At 31.4% G+C, this 21,474-nt stretch overlaps 2 protein-coding genes across 2 annotated transcripts; both read left to right on the top strand.

The window, feature by feature from the left end:
- The first annotated feature begins 7,762 nt into the window (after positions 1–7,762).
- LOC7469945 (E3 ubiquitin-protein ligase PUB24) lies at positions 7,763–9,430 on the top strand. The gene has a single exon (XM_002323347.4). It carries the CDS (start codon positions 8,031–8,033, stop codon positions 9,255–9,257), a length of 1,227 nt encoding a protein of 408 aa, XP_002323383.1. The 5' UTR covers positions 7,763–8,030; the 3' UTR covers positions 9,258–9,430.
- A 5,090-nt stretch (positions 9,431–14,520) lies between these two features.
- Positions 14,521–16,216, top strand: LOC7488089 (E3 ubiquitin-protein ligase PUB22). The gene has a single exon (XM_002323346.4). The coding sequence runs from the start codon at positions 14,774–14,776 to the stop codon at positions 16,010–16,012; it is 1,239 nt and encodes a 412-aa protein (XP_002323382.1). The 5' UTR covers positions 14,521–14,773; the 3' UTR covers positions 16,013–16,216.
- The last annotated feature ends 5,258 nt before the right edge of the window (positions 16,217–21,474 follow it).

Below are 21,474 nucleotides of genomic sequence, written 5' to 3'. Positions count from 1 at the left end.
ATCGATTGCGAGCATCCAACAGTTGAAACACTTTGAGCCCTCTGTAAGTCCTCAGCCATAGTGTTTGAGATACTGTAAACCCGATTTCTATTAGGTTCACTGGACGATCCTGCCTCCAATCATAGTTTTGGATCGAGTTTCGGTTGGGTCGAAGATCGTCCATGTATCTCTTCTGCAACTGAGAGTTATACGTTTCCTTTAAAAAAAAAGTCAGCAAATTAAAAAAAAAAACTTCAGAAAAGAAATTGTTAAAGTCCAACATACCATGAAGTACTAATCTCAGCTATCCATAAGCTATTGCATCCCTTTTCAATAGTCATCATTTTGAACGTGAATTTCTACAAAAAGCTTCATTAACTTGGTTCGTGTCTAGGAACCGTAGCCTACAAAACAAAATTGTTGTTAGTTAAATATATTCATATAAAATAACAATTTTAAAAATGAAAGTAATAAAAAAAGAATTTTATCATCTGCTTCGCATGCAAAACGAATGGAATAGATATGTCTGTGTGCGTTGTAATAGAACTGTGAATCTACTTGTTCCAGTTCTTCGCACCAGATTATGACTTTCGCACGAAACGCTCGGACATCACGTGCTGAATATATTCTGCTAGTACAATCTCTACCAATATATCTACATTAATCCATCCAATTTTGTATGATTCAAGATGTGGTTTGAATGACAGTTTTAATTTATTAATGTTATGTTTTCCAATAATATTTTTCAAGCTATCACTATAAATAATTAAATAAAAAAAATTATTATTTATGGTGCATCATATACAAAACAACCTATTTTGCTTGAAATCCTTGAAAACCTTCAGTATTATTACCATCTTTCTAACCTCTTAGACCTTACCTTTGTCATTATAATTATATTAATCTTCCTCATCATCTCTGTTAGGCTTGTATCGCTTACCTATGCCTTTATAATGTTCTAGTTTATATTATCCCTCAATTATATTGATTGATTTTGTCTTCTACAATCATTAAAATAATGGCATGCCTCCTCATAATTGGTTTGGCATAGGGTCTTTTGTTTTCATCACTTCAGAATTCCTTCTTGAAGCTTTATCATTCTTAGTGTCATCTTGTCTAATAAGAGATTGCTATGATGTTTAAACTATGTTTTACTTATCAACATCATTGAATTTACTTACCTTATTGCTTGATCTCTAGAAAGGATGAAATTTTTCATCACTGCTAGCTTTTGTTTTAGTAGCACCTCAACCTTCATTGTCATATTATATGCCTTTGAAAGTGTACACAACATTTATACTCCAATTATCTCAGATTATTGGCTTTAATCATCTTAGAAATCTTGTAACCTACTAAACGTTTTATCTCATATAGTATGTTACGTTTTGCAAGCTCTTAAAACTCAGTAATATATTCATTGATGAATCTATTTTCTTGCAAATAGTATTGATACCGCTAAAATAAGTATTGTTCATAATTTGAAAGAAAAAACTTGTCATATAGTTTTTAGATGGTCTTCACTCCTACATCGCGGGGTTGGATGATGTTCTTACCATCTCTAACAACCAATTCTGATATCAATTGATGAAACATATAATGATAAATAGAAAATCAAGGTTTCTAAGCCCTAGGTTACAACCTTAAATTGTACAGGAAGTTTGTTTAATCTATTTTGAATTTTAATAATTCATAAAAATGACTTGAAAAATAACTCCCTAAATATTTATAATGTATGAATATTAAGCTAGCCTATATGAAAAAACAAATTAAAATAACATTGAAAATAATTATAAATTAAAAACAAATCGTGTTGCCCTAATTTGAGGGCCTTCTCCTAACCTCGAATGATTATAAAACTATGACTGTGGAATTTCCTAGAAAAATTTAAGCAAGATCAAAGCATCAAATCAAAAGTTATGGCTATTTTCATCAAACTAGATGAATGATGGATCTAGACTTCTTAATTATTAAGCTTTGCTTTATCTATGTGGTTTATAAATGCATCTACAAGTTATTTCACACCACATAAACCCAAATGTTCTTCCCCAACATTGTCTTCTTTTCAGAAATATAGAGATAATCCATTATCCTATATTTCCAACCATAAAACAACACAGGATCTGAAATATCTAAAGGTTAAAATGGTTATTATGGTTTTTCTTTTCAACACAAGAAATATTTTATACTCATGAATATACTCTAGCATTATATTTTTTGTTGATTTTAGAAATATCCTCTTAGTTATATATAAAACAAATTGACTCACTTTAGTTTATTTAATTGTTGTTGTTATTGTATAATAAAAAAGACATGTGTAGATTATGTTTCAAAGAGATCTCTAATAATAAAAGAGATATAATAAAAGAGATATATGTTGTTGTTGTATAATAAAAGAGACATGTCTTATTATTGGAGATCTCTTCTCCAATGAAGAGACGAGAAACAATTTCTTTTGGTTGTTGCATAGTAGTAACAAACATTGTTTTTTAGTTCTTACTAGTTTTTTGCTCATTTGATGTTGCAGTAAATTCTTTAAAACTGATTTTTATTTAGATAGGTTGAAGTATTGGAAATAGATATTTGCAAAAAAGATAATAATTTAATTTTTTTAAAAAAATATTTTATAGGTGAATCTTAATTTTCTTATTATTGTATTTTGTTTTTTTCAAAAACATGTCTTTTTACTAGAAGCATTATTTTTAAATAAAAAACTAAAGGCATCAAAATAACTATTCATAAAAATTTGAATTATAAAGGAAAAAATATATCTCTTCAATCAAAAATCTCTTTTCTTTTCATTTATTTCTTATATGTTTTGAAAAAAATATAATTTTTTTATGAGAATCATTGATTTTTTAAATAGAAACTTATCATGATATGAAAAACAACCTTCAATAAAAAAAGCATAAAAATTCATGAGTTGGTATAAATTACACGTGATAAGAGAAAAAAATAAAAAAAGTAATTAATTTGATAAAATTATATAAAAACAATTATAATTTAATATTCATAAGCATATTGTTTTTATAAATCTTGCAAATAGTTTCATATATAATAATTTCTCTTTTTTCTTTTCAAGCAAATTTCTCTCTAATCTCTAAACACACAAATGTCAAGTAACAAACAAAATGAAGTTTAGGTCCTAAACATAAAATTCACAATCAGTTCAAATATGTAGAAATTTGAGACTTTAGGTTATAAACTGTAGTTTTTAACAATAAATATGAAATGCCTTTTCTTTCTTTTTTTGGTTAGTTTTTTTCCTTATTCTTTCAATTTTTTCCCAACAATAAATTAAGATTCTTTTTATAAAACTGATGTTTGATTCACATATCAAACACTACAACATTTACTAGTTTTATCAACGGACATTATTCGTCGGTAAAAATTTTACTGACTAATCACAGACGGAATACGTCTGTCGGAATAACGTTCATCGGTAATTCCATTTCTATCGCTAATTCAGTTTGTAAAAAAAATAAAAACAAATGGTTTTACTAACGGAAAATGCGTGGAAAAAAAAAACATTCCCACTGGAAATATACCAACAGATTCATTCCACCTGTAGTTCCATCGGTAAAATTAGCGCGGAATAAAGATGTCGGTGATTGTGGCATATGCAATAGATATTTTGCAACTCTATGTGAAATACTAATTAACAAACTTATTCCGTTTGTAGAGACATTGGTGATTGTGACATATGCAGTAAATATTTTGCAACTCTCTGTAAAATACCGACGACATAATGTCGTCTGCAAATCCGTCAGTGATGGTTTAAAAATATTTTTAAAAAATAAAACTGTGTAGAATAAATAATATAAAATTGCATAGAATAATAGTAAAAAAAACCAATTAAGCAAATAAAATTGTATAAAATATTAAAAATAAAATTACATAATATTCATCCAAATATTCATTACAATTTTAGAGTGTTTTTTTTTTAAAATTGAACCAGATCAATGGCGGAGCTGGAGGTGGAGGAGGAGGCTAGTCGTTCCAGGGACCAAACGGTCAAAAAGAAGGTGCACATGTACCACCATCTATGATCTTATGTCCATAAAAATCTAGTGGAGTTGTTCATAATTCGCTGAGAGTTGCTTATGTTGCTGGGTGAGATAAGTCGTGTGTTATTTCAAGGCCACGATCTCCTCATACTGGGTGCTCGATACTGATTGGAAGATCCCAACGGTTGAGACAATATGGGTTGCCCGCAAGTTATCGGTCGTAGTGTTGGAGAGTCCGTACACCCGATTTTTATCGGGTCCACCAAACGATCTTGCCTCCATCCACAAATTCCAATCGAAATCCGAGTGGGTCGAAGGATGGTCCTCGTATCTCTTCCTCAACCAGTTATTATATGTCTCCTGAAAATTAAAAAAGAAATCATCATATTCAAATTAAAAAAGAAATCATCATATTCAACGAATCATGAATTTGCCGGTTCCAATTGTCGGTACTGGACTGTGAGCGTCGTGTGAACCGCTTAGACATCATGTGATAGATATATTACGGCCATATATCCTCCGGGATGTATGACGACCTGAAATCTTTCCAAACTGCCACGTCATTCCAGCATTATAGGCTGATATCTCTGGCGTATTTTTTTGCTTTTTTTGCACTTTATACAAAAAATCACGCAACCTCCTTCCATAATGACAAACAAGATTTTAAAACATAGTTTTTTTAAAAAACAAATATCGTATTGTTTTCGATGTTACCTAGTTGTTGCGTGATTTTTTGACACCCTTCTCACAACATTGTCATGCACACTATCCCACTCAAATTTGTGTTATGTATAAATAATTTATTTAAAATAAAACTAATAATTTATTAAAAATAAATAAAATTAGAAGTTAACACCAACCTCAAATCTTCAAAACCATACATCGATATTAGGTCTCCAATCAGGATATCTGGAAACCTGACTTCATTGAAATAATAGAATCTCCATCGATGATTTAAACACCTATGTTATTACTTGGGCGACCTCAATGTTTGTGAACCTTAAAATAAATAAAATTAATGAAATATTAATTAGTTGTTCACAAATTATGTTATAAGTAAAAAAAAAAAACTAAAACAAACTTACATTGAAAGGTTGTCCTTCCATTGTGCCTCGTACTTGAGGGTGATTTGACCCCACTGTGAAGGCACACCGCCTCTACGCCGTGAAACCGCGCAGGAAAAGACAGCATCGCGAGTCAGCGTAGGTGCCTCTTCTTGATCGGCACCTAAGGACAAGTCATCCTCGCTGCTAGAAGAACTAGTTGCAACCATATGCTGACGACGTGCTGTTGATTTCATTCTATACATCTAAACAAATTGAACGAAGAATTACATAATCAAATTCGATTATTTAAAACAATTCGGCAGCACCTCCCCTATACTGGAGACTACTTAAATTTTTCAAACCTGCAAATATTGACAATATATATGCCACAAACTAGTTGATTTTATTTTATTTACATCTAAAATTTCATATTTTTCAATTTCATCTCATTTTCAAAATGATAATAAAATGTTTCTAACCATAAAATAAAGAAAAAAAATCATATATATAACCGATAATTTATTATGATTCGTGTAGTCATTTCATAATAGTTCATCAGAATCTTTCAACATATCAAATAACTCGGCCGCATCTGCAGTATGTTCTTCTTCTATAATTATTGAACATTGACTGATATTACCTTGATTCATTCTCGTTGCATTCATAACCATATTCCTGTAAGGATTACTGTTGTCATTTACAACTCTATGCACGTTACTAGCACTAGAAGTTAACCCAACCATCCCTTCTACCATGCTCTCATTACGAACAAATAGTTCTCCATATGCATACCAACACAGATAATCCTCTATGAATCCCTTGTGTAAAAGATGCATCGTTATAATATCTGGATGCAGATACTTTTTTATTTTTACACTTTCTGCATGGACACTTAATACCGTCTCCACTAAAATTTCTCGGAATAGATGTTGCAAAATTAATAAAACCTTGAACCCCATTACAATAATCCATCCTCCGCAATTATTGTGGTGAATCTCAATACATCCATGAACGACCATCCATGATTTCTATCGAACCTCTATAAAATAATGATGACAACATGTATTAAGTAACTATGTTAAGTAAATAAATTTGCAAAAATATTGGTTTAGCTCAAGATTATCCAACAAACTAATTAAAACTTCTCTTAAATATTCATTATCAATTATCAACGTCCATACAAATTTACAGAAATTACAACTCCGCAAATTGATAAAATTAAAACAGACTTGTTAAACAAGCTATTATTTATTTCATCATAACACATATAATTTGGTAATTCGACATAAGTTTCTACAATTTACAAACAAATATAATTTTATAAAATCTAAAACAAACCATAACAAGCACAAAATTATACATTCATACTACAAGTTTGTTTGAGAAAAAACAATAAAACATGTACATATACTAACAAAATACATATACTAAAAAAAAACATTAAATAATAATAAAATTAACATTTTAATGTTAAAATTTTAAAAAAATAGATTTACTTACAAAAAATAACAAAATCTACAATAAATCAGAACACAGATGTTGTGACTATAAAGGTTAAAGAAGAATGACTTGTGTTGAGAAGATGGGGATAGTTTAGGGGGGGTGAGTGTTTGCAGCTGGGGGGTGGGGCAGTTTCTTTAGATGCAGGGGTGGGGTGGGGGAAGAAAAAGGATAAATACGGGAGGGGAGAGGAGAGTCGGCAGTAAGGTGATATATTAACTTTTATCGATGAAATCATCGACAAAAATATTATGTTGGTGATTACATCAGCGATTCTTTCGGTGAAGGGGTCACGTTATTGTACGAAGATCCCGGTTTGATTCCTTCAGTAATTCTGTCGGTAAAATCGTCCACAAAAACTTTCATGTCATCAACCTGTTTTTTTTTTCAAAATTCTAAATAGTCCATCAGTAATTCTGTCGGTATATACCAACAGAATTGTTTTGTCGGTAAATACCGATAGCATTACCAAGGGATTTACATCCCTTGGCAAATATCACCGCAAATTCCCGACAAAAAAATTCTGTCAGTAAATCTATTGGTTTTAGTTGAATTTCTGGCAGCTAAACACTCCAAAAGACCTTGTAAGTGCAATATAATGCAAATAAAAATGAATTAGAGCATATAAATTGATATAAACATCAAGGGCAATGATGAAATAGCAGCAACAACAAAAAATTCAAGGAACAACAAAAAGAAATTAAAAGACATAGGATAAATAGCGCAATTGATTAAAGACAGAACCAAGGCGAGTCCCTTTTTTTTTTTAATTTTAATAACAAATAAACTCACAAGTTTTCCCTCGTGCATAGTTAGGGACAACAGGTTTCCATTCTGTGGTTAATTCCATCTGTTCAAAAACAATTTTACTGCATCGTCAGCAACAACAAGGGGAGTGTTAAGTGGAAATCTAAAAAAATAAAAGTATTATTTTAGCTCTTTCATTCTTATTTTACACTTATTTTTCTATACCATTGATTTTTTAAATGATTTTTTCCATTAAAATATACATAATAAAAAAAAACCATATTTATTCAATTCAAAATACTATTTTATATTCGCATCTCCCCGTGGAGAAGCTCTAATAGTTTTGAGTGTATAATAAAAAGGGATAATTTTGTATTGTTGTAAAATTGGCGGTTACGTGCGAACTTGAATACAGATAAAACCTACAACTTTTTCTTTCTTTGACCACCGAACGCCTCCGTAGAATGTACTAATCAAAATTCCCCATGAAAATATGACCAGTAAGAGAGACGACCAATCCCCACACTCTCTCTCTCTCCCTCTCTCTCTCTCTTAAATTGTTTTCAATAATTTAGCTCGGCGCTTTCTCTTACCAATCCATAGACAAAAAAATTTGTCATTTCCACATTTGATCATTTATCATCAATCTCTCCGTTTTGCAGCCCCCTAGCTAGCTAATCTTCACTAATAATCTGTTTCTTTACACACACACAAACATATATTTTACTTTTGGTGGCACTTTCAGTATCATTTCATGGATGATATTGAAGTTCCAAGATTTTTTATCTGCCCAATCTATCTCCAAATCATGAAAGACCCAGTTACAACCATAACTGGCATCACATATGATCGAGAAAGCATCGAGCGTTGGCTATTCACTAGTGAAAACACTACATGTCCAGTTACCAAACAGTCCTTGCCAAAGGACTCAGATTTAACCCCTAACCACACCTTACGCAGATTAATCCAAGCTTGGTGCACTGAGAATGCATCACATGGTGTTGATCGAATCCCCACCCCTAAGCCCTGCCTTGACAAAGCCTATGTCCTTAAACTCATAAAAAACCTTTCCCATCATAAGTTGCAAATCGAAGCTCTTACACAAATGGAAGTACTTGCAGCGGAGAATGAAAGGAACAGGAAGTGCATGGTTGATGCTGGCTTGCCCAAGGCCTTGTTAGTGTTCATCGTATCGTGTTTCGAGAATGGTCAAGTTTCTGGTATTCAAGAAGCTCTCAGTATATTACGTTTAATTAAAATTCCCCGAAGTGAATCGAGGGTGTTTCTTTGTGAAAATGGTAAGATTATCGAATCCTTGACGTGGCTTTTAGGGTACAAAATGGATAATTATGCCACTGTTAAATCCCATGCAGTTTCAGTGTTGAGAATACTCCTTGAAGATGCGAGTTCTAGTGTGCTAAAGAGGCTTAAACCTGAATTCTTTGAGAGGATTGTTGGTGTTTTGAGAGAGAAAATCACCCAGCAAGGTATTAAAGATGCCTTGGAAGTGCTGTTAGATGCTTGCCCTTGGGCAGGAAATCGGAAAATGATGGTTGAATCTGGTGCAGTTTTTGAGCTCATAGAGCTTGAATTGGGATCTCCTGAAAGGAGAACCACAGAGCTCAATTTGGGTGTATTGTTTCATTTATGTTGTTGTGCTGAGGGAAGAGCACAATTCCTAAGTCATGGAGGCAGCATTGCTGTGGTTGCAAAGAGAATCTTAAGGGTGTCCCCAGAAGTCAATGATCGGGCCATTCTGATCCTTTCATTGATATGCAAATTCTCAGGAACAAGCATGGTGATCCAAGAAATGGTGGATGTTAAAGCTGTGCCAAAGCTGTTTATGTTGCTTCAAGCTGATTGTGCACCATATTTGAAGGACAAAGCTAGGGAAATCCTTAGATCACATTTCGATGAGTGGAAGAACTTTCCTTGCATTTTTTCTTCCCTCTCAAGTCTTGAGTACAAGGTATCTAGGTGATTTCGAGTTCTGCATAGCCTTCTCCTTCCAATCCATTTCTTATTATTAATTAGTATAGCAACACAAATGTGAATCCCATTAATGAAAATGCTAGAACATAGCTACGAGGCCATATTTAGTATTCAAGAAAACTTAATTTCCATGTGATACACACAGGCACAGCTTCCAAGTGATTTCTCTTATAGTTTTACTTGATGGTTTTCAAGGGGTTTAAAGACATACACAATCTCTATACATAAGTGATGGCAATAGCCCCGGTATACGCGCTTCGATGTAAGGCAAGACTAAAAAATCTGTAACTCGGTTTATCAACTCGATTAATTTGTTTAAAAAAATTGGTTTTATTTTAGTTATGATATCATCAATTTTTGAAAAAACAATTGATCAGTCTAATCTAGAAAAAATATTTTTTTAAAAAAATTAAAATACATATTCTAATTCACATCGACGGTAAAATAAAAAAGTAAAAACTAATCTAAAAACTAATCATATTCAACATGAGTTAGACGTAATTTCAATAATTAAAACCGAGTTAACTTGAAATATTCTACAAGATCCACAATCAAGATTATAATATTAGAATAATTAAATAAAAAAATTATAATTTTTTTTAAAAAAACCAATTAACCCCCATTAATTTTTTTTTCAAGTTGGCATGATGCATTTAAATCCAAAAAACATCCAATAACATGCACTAAATTACACATCCAAACATAAAACAGATGAATGCATTTGCAACTCAATGATATTCTTTCTAGGAGATGAAACAAGATTGCGTCCGAGATGATGCCATTCCCCGTCTAAAGGCTGACCACTGGTTGTTAATTGTGTATTTACGTCATGATATGCAGCCTGCAATATTGAGATAAATACATATAAATTAAAGTTAATACATATGCAGTTGTGATAGAATAGCCCAAATTTCAAGATGCTCATAATTAATATCGACAGGTTGGAAATAATTACTTCTCCTCCAGTACCATTTTGTTTGTCATCATTCAATATTCAACTATATATTAATTAGAATTTAATTTATTATTTTATGTTCTAAAAATTATATATGCCTTTTGAAAAGGATGTGTATATATATATATATGGAAATAATTGGACTTGTAATAAATGAAATGATGGAAGAAAGAATGGGAAATCTTTTTATTTTCAAGTGTTTCGTTTAGAAAATGAACACGGCATTAGACAGATAAAGGAGGTAGAATAGTTCTTTTCTTATTTCATGAATCTGTCGTTCCGAATAGGATAGGCAAACAAAGGTAAACTATACTTCTCTACTGAGTCGACGCTAGATTCACCCGGCTAACTGATTTAGGAAAAAGTCATTTTATAATTGTCTCAGCATCTAAGTCACCTCATCAATTATTTTGATTTAAAAAAAAAAATTAAAGTCAACTAAACCATATCAACACACTAACATGTTTTTTTATTTCAACTTAAAACTTAGATTTAAATTAGATTTTGAACTGTGTTTAACAATTCTTCAGAAGAAGTTAGGTTTAATAATTATAATCCTTAAAATATTTACTTGTTGGGTTAAAAAGTAAAAGAGTAGATAAATTGGTTAGTTATTGGATTTATTTTTTAATAATTACGAGTTCGAGTTTTTTTAAAATTATTAAAAATTTATATAATTATTAAATTTAAAACTCATATAATTAATTAAAATAGTTACAAGCTCACCTCCACATTGTGAATGAAAATATATTGCCTTCCAATTGGATCCTGCAGGCTGGCTTGCAGGCTGGCTTGGTGCAGTTTGTCATGGTTTAGGCGGGGACTTCCATTACTACTTGGATAGAAGCAAGTGAAGTATATCAACAGCCGACATGTCGATCCACAATCGTCTTGTCTAATTATTTAATTTTCTTCCTTACTTTTCTCATTTTGTTGCGGGAATGAAGAAAATTTTGAGTTCAATATATAATTTTCAACCCGAAATCAGAATATTCAAAGTAAATTGTTTAAAATAAAGATAAAGATGGAAAAAAAGTACTCACCACAAAAATTTTATAATAATAGAAATTTTAACTAATTTCCAGATAATTTTTTATATATAAAAAGCTGGTTATGTTAAAAAATATTTAGTCTCTCTAAAACATCATATCTAAAATAAAATATATTATTACTTATTTTATGATACAAATATCTATTGTGCTTTTATTAAAAATTTGATTAAACTAGTATAAATACATGTTTGATAAAGGACTAGTAAGATCTAAAATAGTGATTAATCTCCACAACTATCAGTGTTGGATTTTTATATTATTTACTTTCAATATTATTTTGTAAAATTGAATTTTGTAATTTTTTATTTAATAAAAAATTGTAATGGCTACTTAGCAAGAGGATATATATATGATGATGTATTAAAATTGAGGTATTTGGGTGTTTTCCTACGTACAGCTATACTATATTAATGTATTTTGAGAGTTTTTATAAATAGTAAATTTCGTTTTTTTGTTGTTGTTGTATATGGAATGTTCTGCGGTCCAATAATTAATGGCATGGTGGAGTACTAAAGTGAAATAATTATCATAATTTTAGTAAACAACACTGAATCCATGTTGATTTCTAATAGAAAAAATATCTAGCAATGAGTGATATACTTCTTTCAGTTAATAATTTTTTATTTTAATTTTTTAGTTTAACGTGGGTGTTCGGGTCAGCTTGCGCGCACCTCGACTAATCTCACGGGCCCTGAAGTTAACGACCATATAAGCCTCCAGCGGCCATCATATGAGCAACCACAAGGCTCGAACCTGAGACCACAGAAGGAGCAAACCTCTTGATCTCATGTTCTTACCACTGGACCACCACCTAGATGGTTCTTTTAGTTAATAATTAATTATTGCATGGATCTTTCGTGACCTCTTTCTATGCATATATGTTTTTCTTTTTACCAAAATAAAAGACAAATTGTTAATGTTTTTATTTTATTTAACATGAGATAAATAAAATATAAATTAACTATTATTCTTTTATATATATATATATCACACTCACTGCTCCGCTATTATAATAATAATTTTATTATTTATTTTTATATAATAGGCTCCACTATTATAATAATAATTATCACAGCAGAAGATGGTCCACCACCGCGTTCACACGTAACCTCCAGAGTTGGATATGGCATATATATATTTCCTAGATTAAAAGTTTGTAATAAATCGAATCATGATCAGATGAATCCCCTCCTTCCTCAGGGTCGGAGTCAAACAGCAAGTGGAGCCTATCAATGTTGAATCTTCAAATTTTGAAGAGAGCACCTACAGAAATATTTTGAATTTTTCCAAATATATTAATCTCTTATTTGTCAATGCGGTACTTCTTTTTCCCCAGTATTTTTAATAATATATTTATTTAAAACAAATTACATTGATATTCTTTCAGTGTGTTTTGTGATATATACGGGTATAAAAAATAAAAACAAATCTTAAAAAATAATTTCATATATATTTTCAAGTGAAACAACACTTTAAAAAAATATTATTACATTATAGTACCAAACACACACTAAACAAAAATATATTTTTAATTAAATTCATTCAAAAATAATTGATGCATAAACTAACTTAAAAATATTGTTTCTGTATATAGATGTTTGTCCTTATTAAATTAAGCTACTATAAGAAAAAGATAATATTTTTACGTACATAATATATATATACCTCCAAATAATATATATATATATATATATATATATATATATATATATATATATATATATATATATATATTATCAATAATACAAGCATATTTCATTGGTAAATTTTTGGCTGATGATTTTATTTTTTTGATAGAGAAATTACTTGTCAGTAAATATTTAACCATGCATTATTTATATGGGCATATATATGGCTGATCATAATGCGTGATTTTACATTGAATCATTGAAATTAAATGAATGTATATGAATAATTTTTAATTGTACTATATTGAAAACACAAGATGTGCAATATATATATATAATCATCTTATAATAAAAAAAAACTTCTCCAAAAGAATAATAATTACTGATTTCATGCTCATCTCTCTTACATACACGGTTGAAATAATATATTAACCAAGTACTCTTAAGCTTTTTTGGAGCTCTGGAAATTCAAAGTAAAGAGCGAATAAGATATTATATAGATTAAGATGGTATTTAGGAAGTCGATTTTATGTTAGTAGGAGCTTTATGCAACTTATATATATATATATATATATATAAGGAAAAAAAATGTGATTGAATTATATTCTTTTCTTTATCAATTAATAAAATTCGGTAACTAGGGTATTCGACTAGAAATATATTCTTCACAAATTAAATGTTTTCATAGGATTAATTATTGTTATATATATATATATATATAGACACACATACTTTATGGATTAGCCCAAGTTTTTTGAAGAAAGAGAGTATATATCTTATGATAACATGTTTTATTTCTTTCTATTTTAAATTGGATTTCTGTTTCTTTATTAAAATTTTCTCCATCGATCGCATTATATGTCCGGAAGAGTGAAGACCACAATTTTGTTTGGTGTCGTCGAGATTCGAGTGTCCCATTGTCAGCCACCTGTATCCATTCATAATCCTTGAACGACGCTGTATAATCAAGTATATATGGGTGGGTACGGTGCGTATACTTGTACAAAGTCAGACCGAGAAATGTAAGGTATCAAAGATTGATGGTTATGAGTATTTGGCTCACGCCAACAGGTTATGGTGCACCACCCATAGACCAATAAATAGTTTGATATGGTAAGTCAAAACTCAAGAAGAGCTAGCTCGAATGCAGCTGGAAAAATATATATTAAAGGCTTAATTAATATGATTGATTTACGAGTAGAAGCGTGGAGTGAAGAAGATGTATATGGCCAGCAGGCTGTAAGCAGCCACCGTGTCCTAAATTTGTCGGCACCTATTCAAGTATTCATGCAATACAACACTTAAGAAACACGAGGTCGACGGAGAAAAATGATGCAAGAATTAAACAGATGAAAGTTCTAGAGCGAGAAAGTCAAAACTCAAAAGGGAGTGGCACGCATTTTTCTCTTTCATTTATCCTTTAACACATGCATCTGTCCAGAGGTAGCCGCAATCACCTTCATAGACTAATTAAAGTAGAGTTTGCCCTTCTTGAGCCTTTCAATTGCTCGGAAAAGTCCTAAGCAAATTGCCTCTCTCTCAATGCCTGTATTTTACGTGTTTTGACTTTCTCAATTTTGAACATCTCCCATTATTCAACGCTTCACGTATATAACCCAAACCCAATACCATCTCCTCTCTTCAAATCAAACCAATTCACACAACTCCTCAAAACCTACTCTCAAACCAAATTTCTCTAAAGCCTTCAATTCTTGGCTAGCTACTTTCATCTACTTGTCTACGTACTATCATCTACTTTTGTTTCTCATCTAGGATTTCCTCCAAAACCACTTTCTTCATCTTCTTGAACTTAATTTAGTGGTTCTTAGTGTTATATATTTTTAGATCTTCTTGGTTTATTTTGTGTAAAATGGAAGATATTGAAGTCCCTTCATTTTTTCTCTGCCCTATTTCTCTCCAAATCATGAAAGACCCGGTTATAGTCCCAACTGGGATAACTTATGATCGTGAGAGCATTGAGAAATGGCTGTTTTCAAGCAAGAATGATACCTGTCCAGTCACAAAACAAGTGATATCAGGTTGTGAGGTGACACCAAACCATACTCTTAGGAGGTTGATTCAATCTTGGTGCACCCTCAATGCGTCATATGGTGTTGAAAGAATCCCAACTCCAAAGCCTCCAATTAGCAAAGCACAGATTGCCAAGCTTCTCAATGATGCTAAATCGCCGGAGCAACAGGTTACGTGTCTAAGGAAGCTACGTTCCTTCGCTAACGAGAATGAAACAAACAAAAGATGCATGGAGGCTGCAGGTGCTGTAGAGTTCTTGGTCTCAATGCTAAATAACTTCCATTCTTTATCATTTGAAGTAACTTCAGATGATGGGTTTGAGATCTCAAGACCAAGTGATGAGGCCTTGAGTATTCTCTACGGTCTACAAATATCAGAATCTGGCCTAAAGAATCTTGTTATGGGAAGAAATGGTGAATTCATTGAGACCTTAACGAAAGTTATGCAAGGCGGAAACTATGAGTCTCGAGCTTATGCGGTCTTCTTGTTGAAATCGATGCTTGAAGTTGCTGATACACTGAAACTCATCAGTTTGAAACATGAACTCTTCGACGAAATAGTCCAAGTTTTACGTGATCAAATATCTCACCAAGCATCAAAAGCTACATTGCAACTGCTAATAAGTCTTTGTCCATGGGGAAGAAACAGAATCAAAGCCATTGAAGCTAAGGCAGTCCCGGTTCTGATTGATCTTCTACTTGATTCACCAGAGAAAAGAACCTGCGAGATGGTGCTAATGGTGCTGGACCTGCTATGCCAGTGTGCAGAAGGAAGAGCTGAATTGTTAGGGCACGGTGCAGGCCTAGCTATTGTTTCAAAGAAGATACTTAGGGTTTCTCAGGTGGCAAGCGAGAGGGCAGTGAGGATCATCTTGTCTATCTCAAAGTACTCAATAACTACTAGTGTTCTTCAAGAGATGTTGCAGATTGGCATCGTGGCCAAGCTATGTTTGGTGCTTCAAGTGGATTGCGGAAGCAAGATCAAAGACAAGGCAAGAGAGGTGCTTAAAATGCAAGCTAGAGTTTGGAAGAGTTCTCCTTGCATACCAGCAAATCTGCTCTCTTCATATCCAGAATGAGAGGAAGTGAAAGAATCATGAATTACCTTTTTTTGGTTACTTTTGTCTTTTCTTGTTCATACATAATTCACTGATGATAGAAATAGATATACAAACGGCACAAAACTGTGTCGATCGTCCACTAGTTACTGCATGTTTTATTGCAAATTGGGTTTTCCATTTTGATGAAATTAATGATTATTAACAAACTTGAGATCTCTACAAGTCACCACGACCCACTAACTAGCTCCTTTTGTTGTTTGATTTAATTTTTCTTTCTAACTCTCTTTTATTGCCTAATTAAACTTGAATCTATTAAAACAAATTTTGAAAAACTCCATCAAGAAATGATGGATCAACATTTCAAAACATTTATCTTCTTTTTTCTTTCTCGATTGTTCATCCATTCTCTGATTCCTGACAAGTTCACATTGTTTTATAGGACGATTAAAGTTGTAAACAAGTATGATCGATGTTTCTGTTACTATATATTGTGAAGGCAACAAAATTATAACCAGTGTGATTTCACACAGGGCTAAAGGCCGGCTTCCTTGTGAATTATAATAGGAGATTACGAAAGCTTTTAGTTCAATTGTTAGGTAAAACCTTAAATTTCCTCTTTGATGCAAGCTTTTGTTTCCTGTACTGCAAGTTTTGATCAATAATTAATGTTCTAACCTCTATCATTACGATTATTTGTAAACTGGTCGTGTATTAGTTTGATAGCTGTTGATTTTGGCATAATGAAGGAGATGATGATGATGATGATCCAATTAATTTAAGGAATAATTACCCAAATCTACTTGTTGAACAAATTTCTATCCAAAGACCCGTCAAAATATTGTTTTTTAATCTATATAAAACTCTAAAACAAAGTTTTTCATATTAAAATAACTCAGATATCTAACTTTCATTTCATACTATATATTGACCCATATATGTGGGATTTTTATTGTATGAAAGCCTTAATTTAAACTTTTCAAGAAACAAGAAATTTTTTAATGAATTTTGGATAAGAATTTTTAAGATTTTATACTTATAATACTCATATATGTATAAAATATTTAATATTTATAATCATTATATGTGTGTGTGTGTGTGTGTGTGTGGTGTGTAGTAGATATGTATGTTAATAAAATATAATTGATATCATAACATAATTTATTATTATTGACAATATAATATTTAATATATAACCTCATAAAAGATTTCCTACTCAAAAGTCCAAATTCATCAAAATATATATTTTGTATTTAAGAAATCCTAAAATAAATCTTTTCTCGGTATGAAAATCTAATTTGTTTTGGAATCTTATAGATATAAGAGTATCTTTTTTTAATGGTTTTTCCTGATAAAATATTTTATTACGAGAGACCTTTGGAAATGATCTCTTGATTTAATTTCAAGGCATGCATTTATTTATTTATTTATTTATTATGAACCGGCCATTTGTCGATTTATATGTATTTATTATTTAATGGCTGTCTCTTTTAGATTTTGCTGTTGTTTATTTTCTAAAAAGGAAATATCCCAGCCTAAATTGGAAGTGAACAGATGATCCAATTAATTTAATTTCAAATTATAGCATCTACTTATGAGTCAGCCCGGCATATTCTGCTATTAAATTCAATGCTAGCCACATTTACTATATGCTTTGTTTTATGAAGAGAGCGGAAATTGACGTGAGATAGAGACAAATATATCGGTAAGAACCACTAGAATTTGGGCAAGATAGCATTTTTTCAGACATGGGGTCCCATATCATGCATAATGCATTCAATTGGCTGCAGCCCATTCTTGAATTTGGACCCTTCCCATCTGGTGCTTGAGCAGTTTGACGTCAGTGCTTCTCTTTTATTCATAAATTTAGCCACGGGGTCAATGCTGGTTTAGTTGGTCTTACTAGATAGTTGACACGGGAAATGTTGCCGGATTGATTAATTTTCTTTTTTAATATAAAAATATTGATAAGGCAATGCTTATATTTTTAAAAAAAAAATCAAGAAAAAAGTGAGATTTGTGTGATTAGTTCGAATGAATTTGATAAACTTAATTAATTTAATAATATGAATTAACAACAAATAAAGTAAAAAAAATAACAATAACTTAATGCAAAAAAAATATTTGTCAATACCATGGAAATATATCTTTTCAATGTTTTTAAAAGGTTCTATGATCTTATTTGCTTACGAATCAGCATAATATTGAAGGATAAATTAAAAAAAATTAATCTAAAAAAAAAACATAAAAAATAGAATTGAAAAGAATGAGGATCAAGATTGATATAAAAAGAAAATGAAATCAAATTATGAGGGATGAAATTGAAAAAAAATTCAATCGAGAAAAGTATAAGAAAAAACAAATAACAATCAAAAGAATGAGGATCACATTTTATATAAAAATCAAATGTCAAATAATTAAATTAAAAATCAAATAAATCAAATTTGATAAAATTAGAAGAATGAGACTAAATGTGATAAAATTAACAAAAACCACATTTTTTCTGATTTTTTGTAAGAGTAGCGTATTTTTCAATGCTAAAAGAGAGGGAAAGAAAAAACATTGCCGAAGATTCATTGTGTAAAGGGTGGCTACACGCCTCTTACCACCATGAAGGAGACGGCAAAACGCATCGAACGCCGCTTCAAAATATGGTGTTCAACCATCGAGAGGCGGTACATATGCTGCTCGGAGGGCACAAATATCTCTCTTTTGCAGGCGTGTGCGTTACAAGCATCAACAACTTTTTTATTTAACATAATATTATATTTTTATTAAAAGACTTAAATGCCCCTAAATCAACTTGCCAATTACAATAAAAACCTATATGAAATTATGAAAATGCCCTTTACCTTAACTTTAAGAAAATGTAATTCTAAGGGAAATTTAGGTATCTTACTATTTAAGAAATTATGAAATGACTAAAAAGCCCCTCACCTTTAAGTTTAACTAATTTAGCTTTTAAGAGTAGTTTAGTAATTTTATTATGCAACTAAAAAGTGAAAAATCTAGGATATTTTCATGGATTTTGAATTGACAATTTAATCTCGTTGAAAAAAATCATTTTACCCCTCAAACAAGTTACAAGTTTTGTGTTGTCAAGAGCAAAATAATAATTTTACTGTGCTAATCCACATTAAAATTAGAGAGTTTACAATAAAAATTTAATAAATTTTAGTTTTTTTATTTAATTTAATTATAAAACAATAATAAATAGCAAGTTAGTACTTCAAATGACAATAACTAAGTGATAAGTACTCAACTAAAAGAGAGGATATTAATGATTCTAATCCAACCACTTATATTAATTTTTTAACCTAGTAAATATATAATCGATTAAAAACATGAGTTGGCAGACTTTTTCTCATATTTGGATTTTTAGTAAAGGCCGCCATCCGGGAATCAGGTCTGAAAATGTATCTATAATATAAAAAATAAAATAAAACAGCAACGAGTACTTGTAGTCCAGCTCCTTGGCAAAAGCTAGGGAAAGCCATCCAATCCACTCTTTTGGTCTTTTTCCGAAGCAGAAGCGTCACCTGTCATGTCCTAAACAGTAACTTTTACTTGATAAAGTTAACGTTCCAGCGTTGAATAGGATTTATTTAAGGAATTATTAATTTATAAATGTTATAATTAAAAAGACGTTTTAAACTATCTGTTATTGTGGAAATTTAGAAGTCAAAAGAGGCTGAATGGCTTGCTATAACAAAAGCTCTTGAATTGTGGATTTATTTTTGAAGTTTTATCTTTAAATCTGTTTGTAAATTATATGAATAAACATTATTATTTTTATTTTATTAACATAGATGTTCAGGTTAGCTTGCGCGTACCTCGACTAATCTTACAGGCTGTAAAGTTAACGACCATGTAAGTCTCCAGTGACTATCATATTAGTAACCACAGGGTTTTTTTTTATTAGACCACTTGGATAGTTGAATAAACAATATTTTTATTTTAACCTCTCGTTTGTTTTTATGGTTGGACTCTTTATTTTTTTATAATGTTTTGCGTAGTGTAAAAAGAATATATAACTTTGTGGCTTAGAGAGGAGAGAAGCTTTAAATATTCTCGATGATTTATTTTAAACCGCTATGGTTATTGGGGTACTGGTTTTCATTGTATTCGCTTTAAAATTCTCGTCAAAAGTAATTGGATTCGAGCTGTCCTGTTGATTTTGGTGGTGTGATACACGCCGATGCTTGATCCATGGCGTTAAAATGTTGTTTCTAGTGTATGTGCACCCACAGCATTCACAGGAAACCCGCCGTTAATTCATTAATTCCTCCTCAAATTCAACAGGTAGAATGAAATTGTCATCAAATTGTAATTGGTTAGTCTTACTTTCCGTTTAATTGTTCATAATTAATTAATAAAATAAATATTTTGATGTTAATTTACATCCAGCCCGTCAAGAAAGCAAATGGCCAACCTCATATAACTCCATATGAATTGTAATATATATATGATAGGTTTAAACCCTGAAGAAAAGTATTTGTCAAAACTTGTGGGAATATTATATCTCAAGTAATTCAGTGGTGCATGAAAATGTTCACGTCGCTACTTTTCTTACTACCATTAATTTCCATGGACAACTTGGGGCGCTAGCTAGAACTTACAAGCGGCAACATCACCCTCCAGTCAAACCATGGTGCATACCTTGAGCTAGCACAAGGTAATCAAGGACACAGCCTTAGGCGACAATCATAACACATACTAGCTTGTCAGCACGACGACCTTTGCTACGCTAGACCTTAATCAACCATGTCTCCTCTCATCTTTGAACACTTATACATAGCTGCAGGTCATGTCTAGATCACGTTGAAGGCACAAGCTAGTTGATAGTTGTAGACGAATTCTATCCCACGCCACCCACAAACGGTAAATTTGACTACCGTAACACTAATATAATTTGTTAGAAAAAAATTCAAACATTTGATTTTATCAAACTGTGTAGCGCGTAGATCAATGATAAATCCTAGAAGAAGCATATGATTGTGGGCGTTACTTACTTAATTTCTTGGATCATGTGATGCATTTGCAGGAACGGTGTTAAGAGGGAGTAAAATTATATCGATTTTGCCTACCTAACCTTGAATGTGAATCGTGAATTAAATTAATACACTAAGAAGAAGTTTGATCGATCTGTAGTTGAATAATTGAAGTCTTCAAGATTCAAGCTAGCTAGCATGCTTATGAAGACCAACGTATATTTATGTGGTTTATAAAATTTGCACTGCCTAGTTGATGGATGAGGACCGTCAAGTTCCCCTTTAAAATCTTGGAGTTTTATTTTTGCTTCTTTTCTTTTAATGGAGGTAAAGGGTCAATCCAGAAATATTAAAGTTTAAGGAATAGGAAGATTGGTAATTAATTAACATAAATGGGGGGTCCATATATATATATATGAAGGTCAAACCCTCGAGGCTCTATCATGGGCCAAAGAAAGGCAATATATGCATCAATGTGGTTGTTTTAATCCG

This window comes from Populus trichocarpa, chromosome 16 (assembly GCF_000002775.5).
Source record: "Populus trichocarpa isolate Nisqually-1 chromosome 16, P.trichocarpa_v4.1, whole genome shotgun sequence".
In the NCBI taxonomy this organism is placed as follows: domain Eukaryota; kingdom Viridiplantae; phylum Streptophyta; class Magnoliopsida; order Malpighiales; family Salicaceae; genus Populus; species Populus trichocarpa.
The sequence above is the reverse complement of the archived record's forward strand: the minus strand, read 5'-3'. Positions and strand labels throughout refer to the sequence as shown.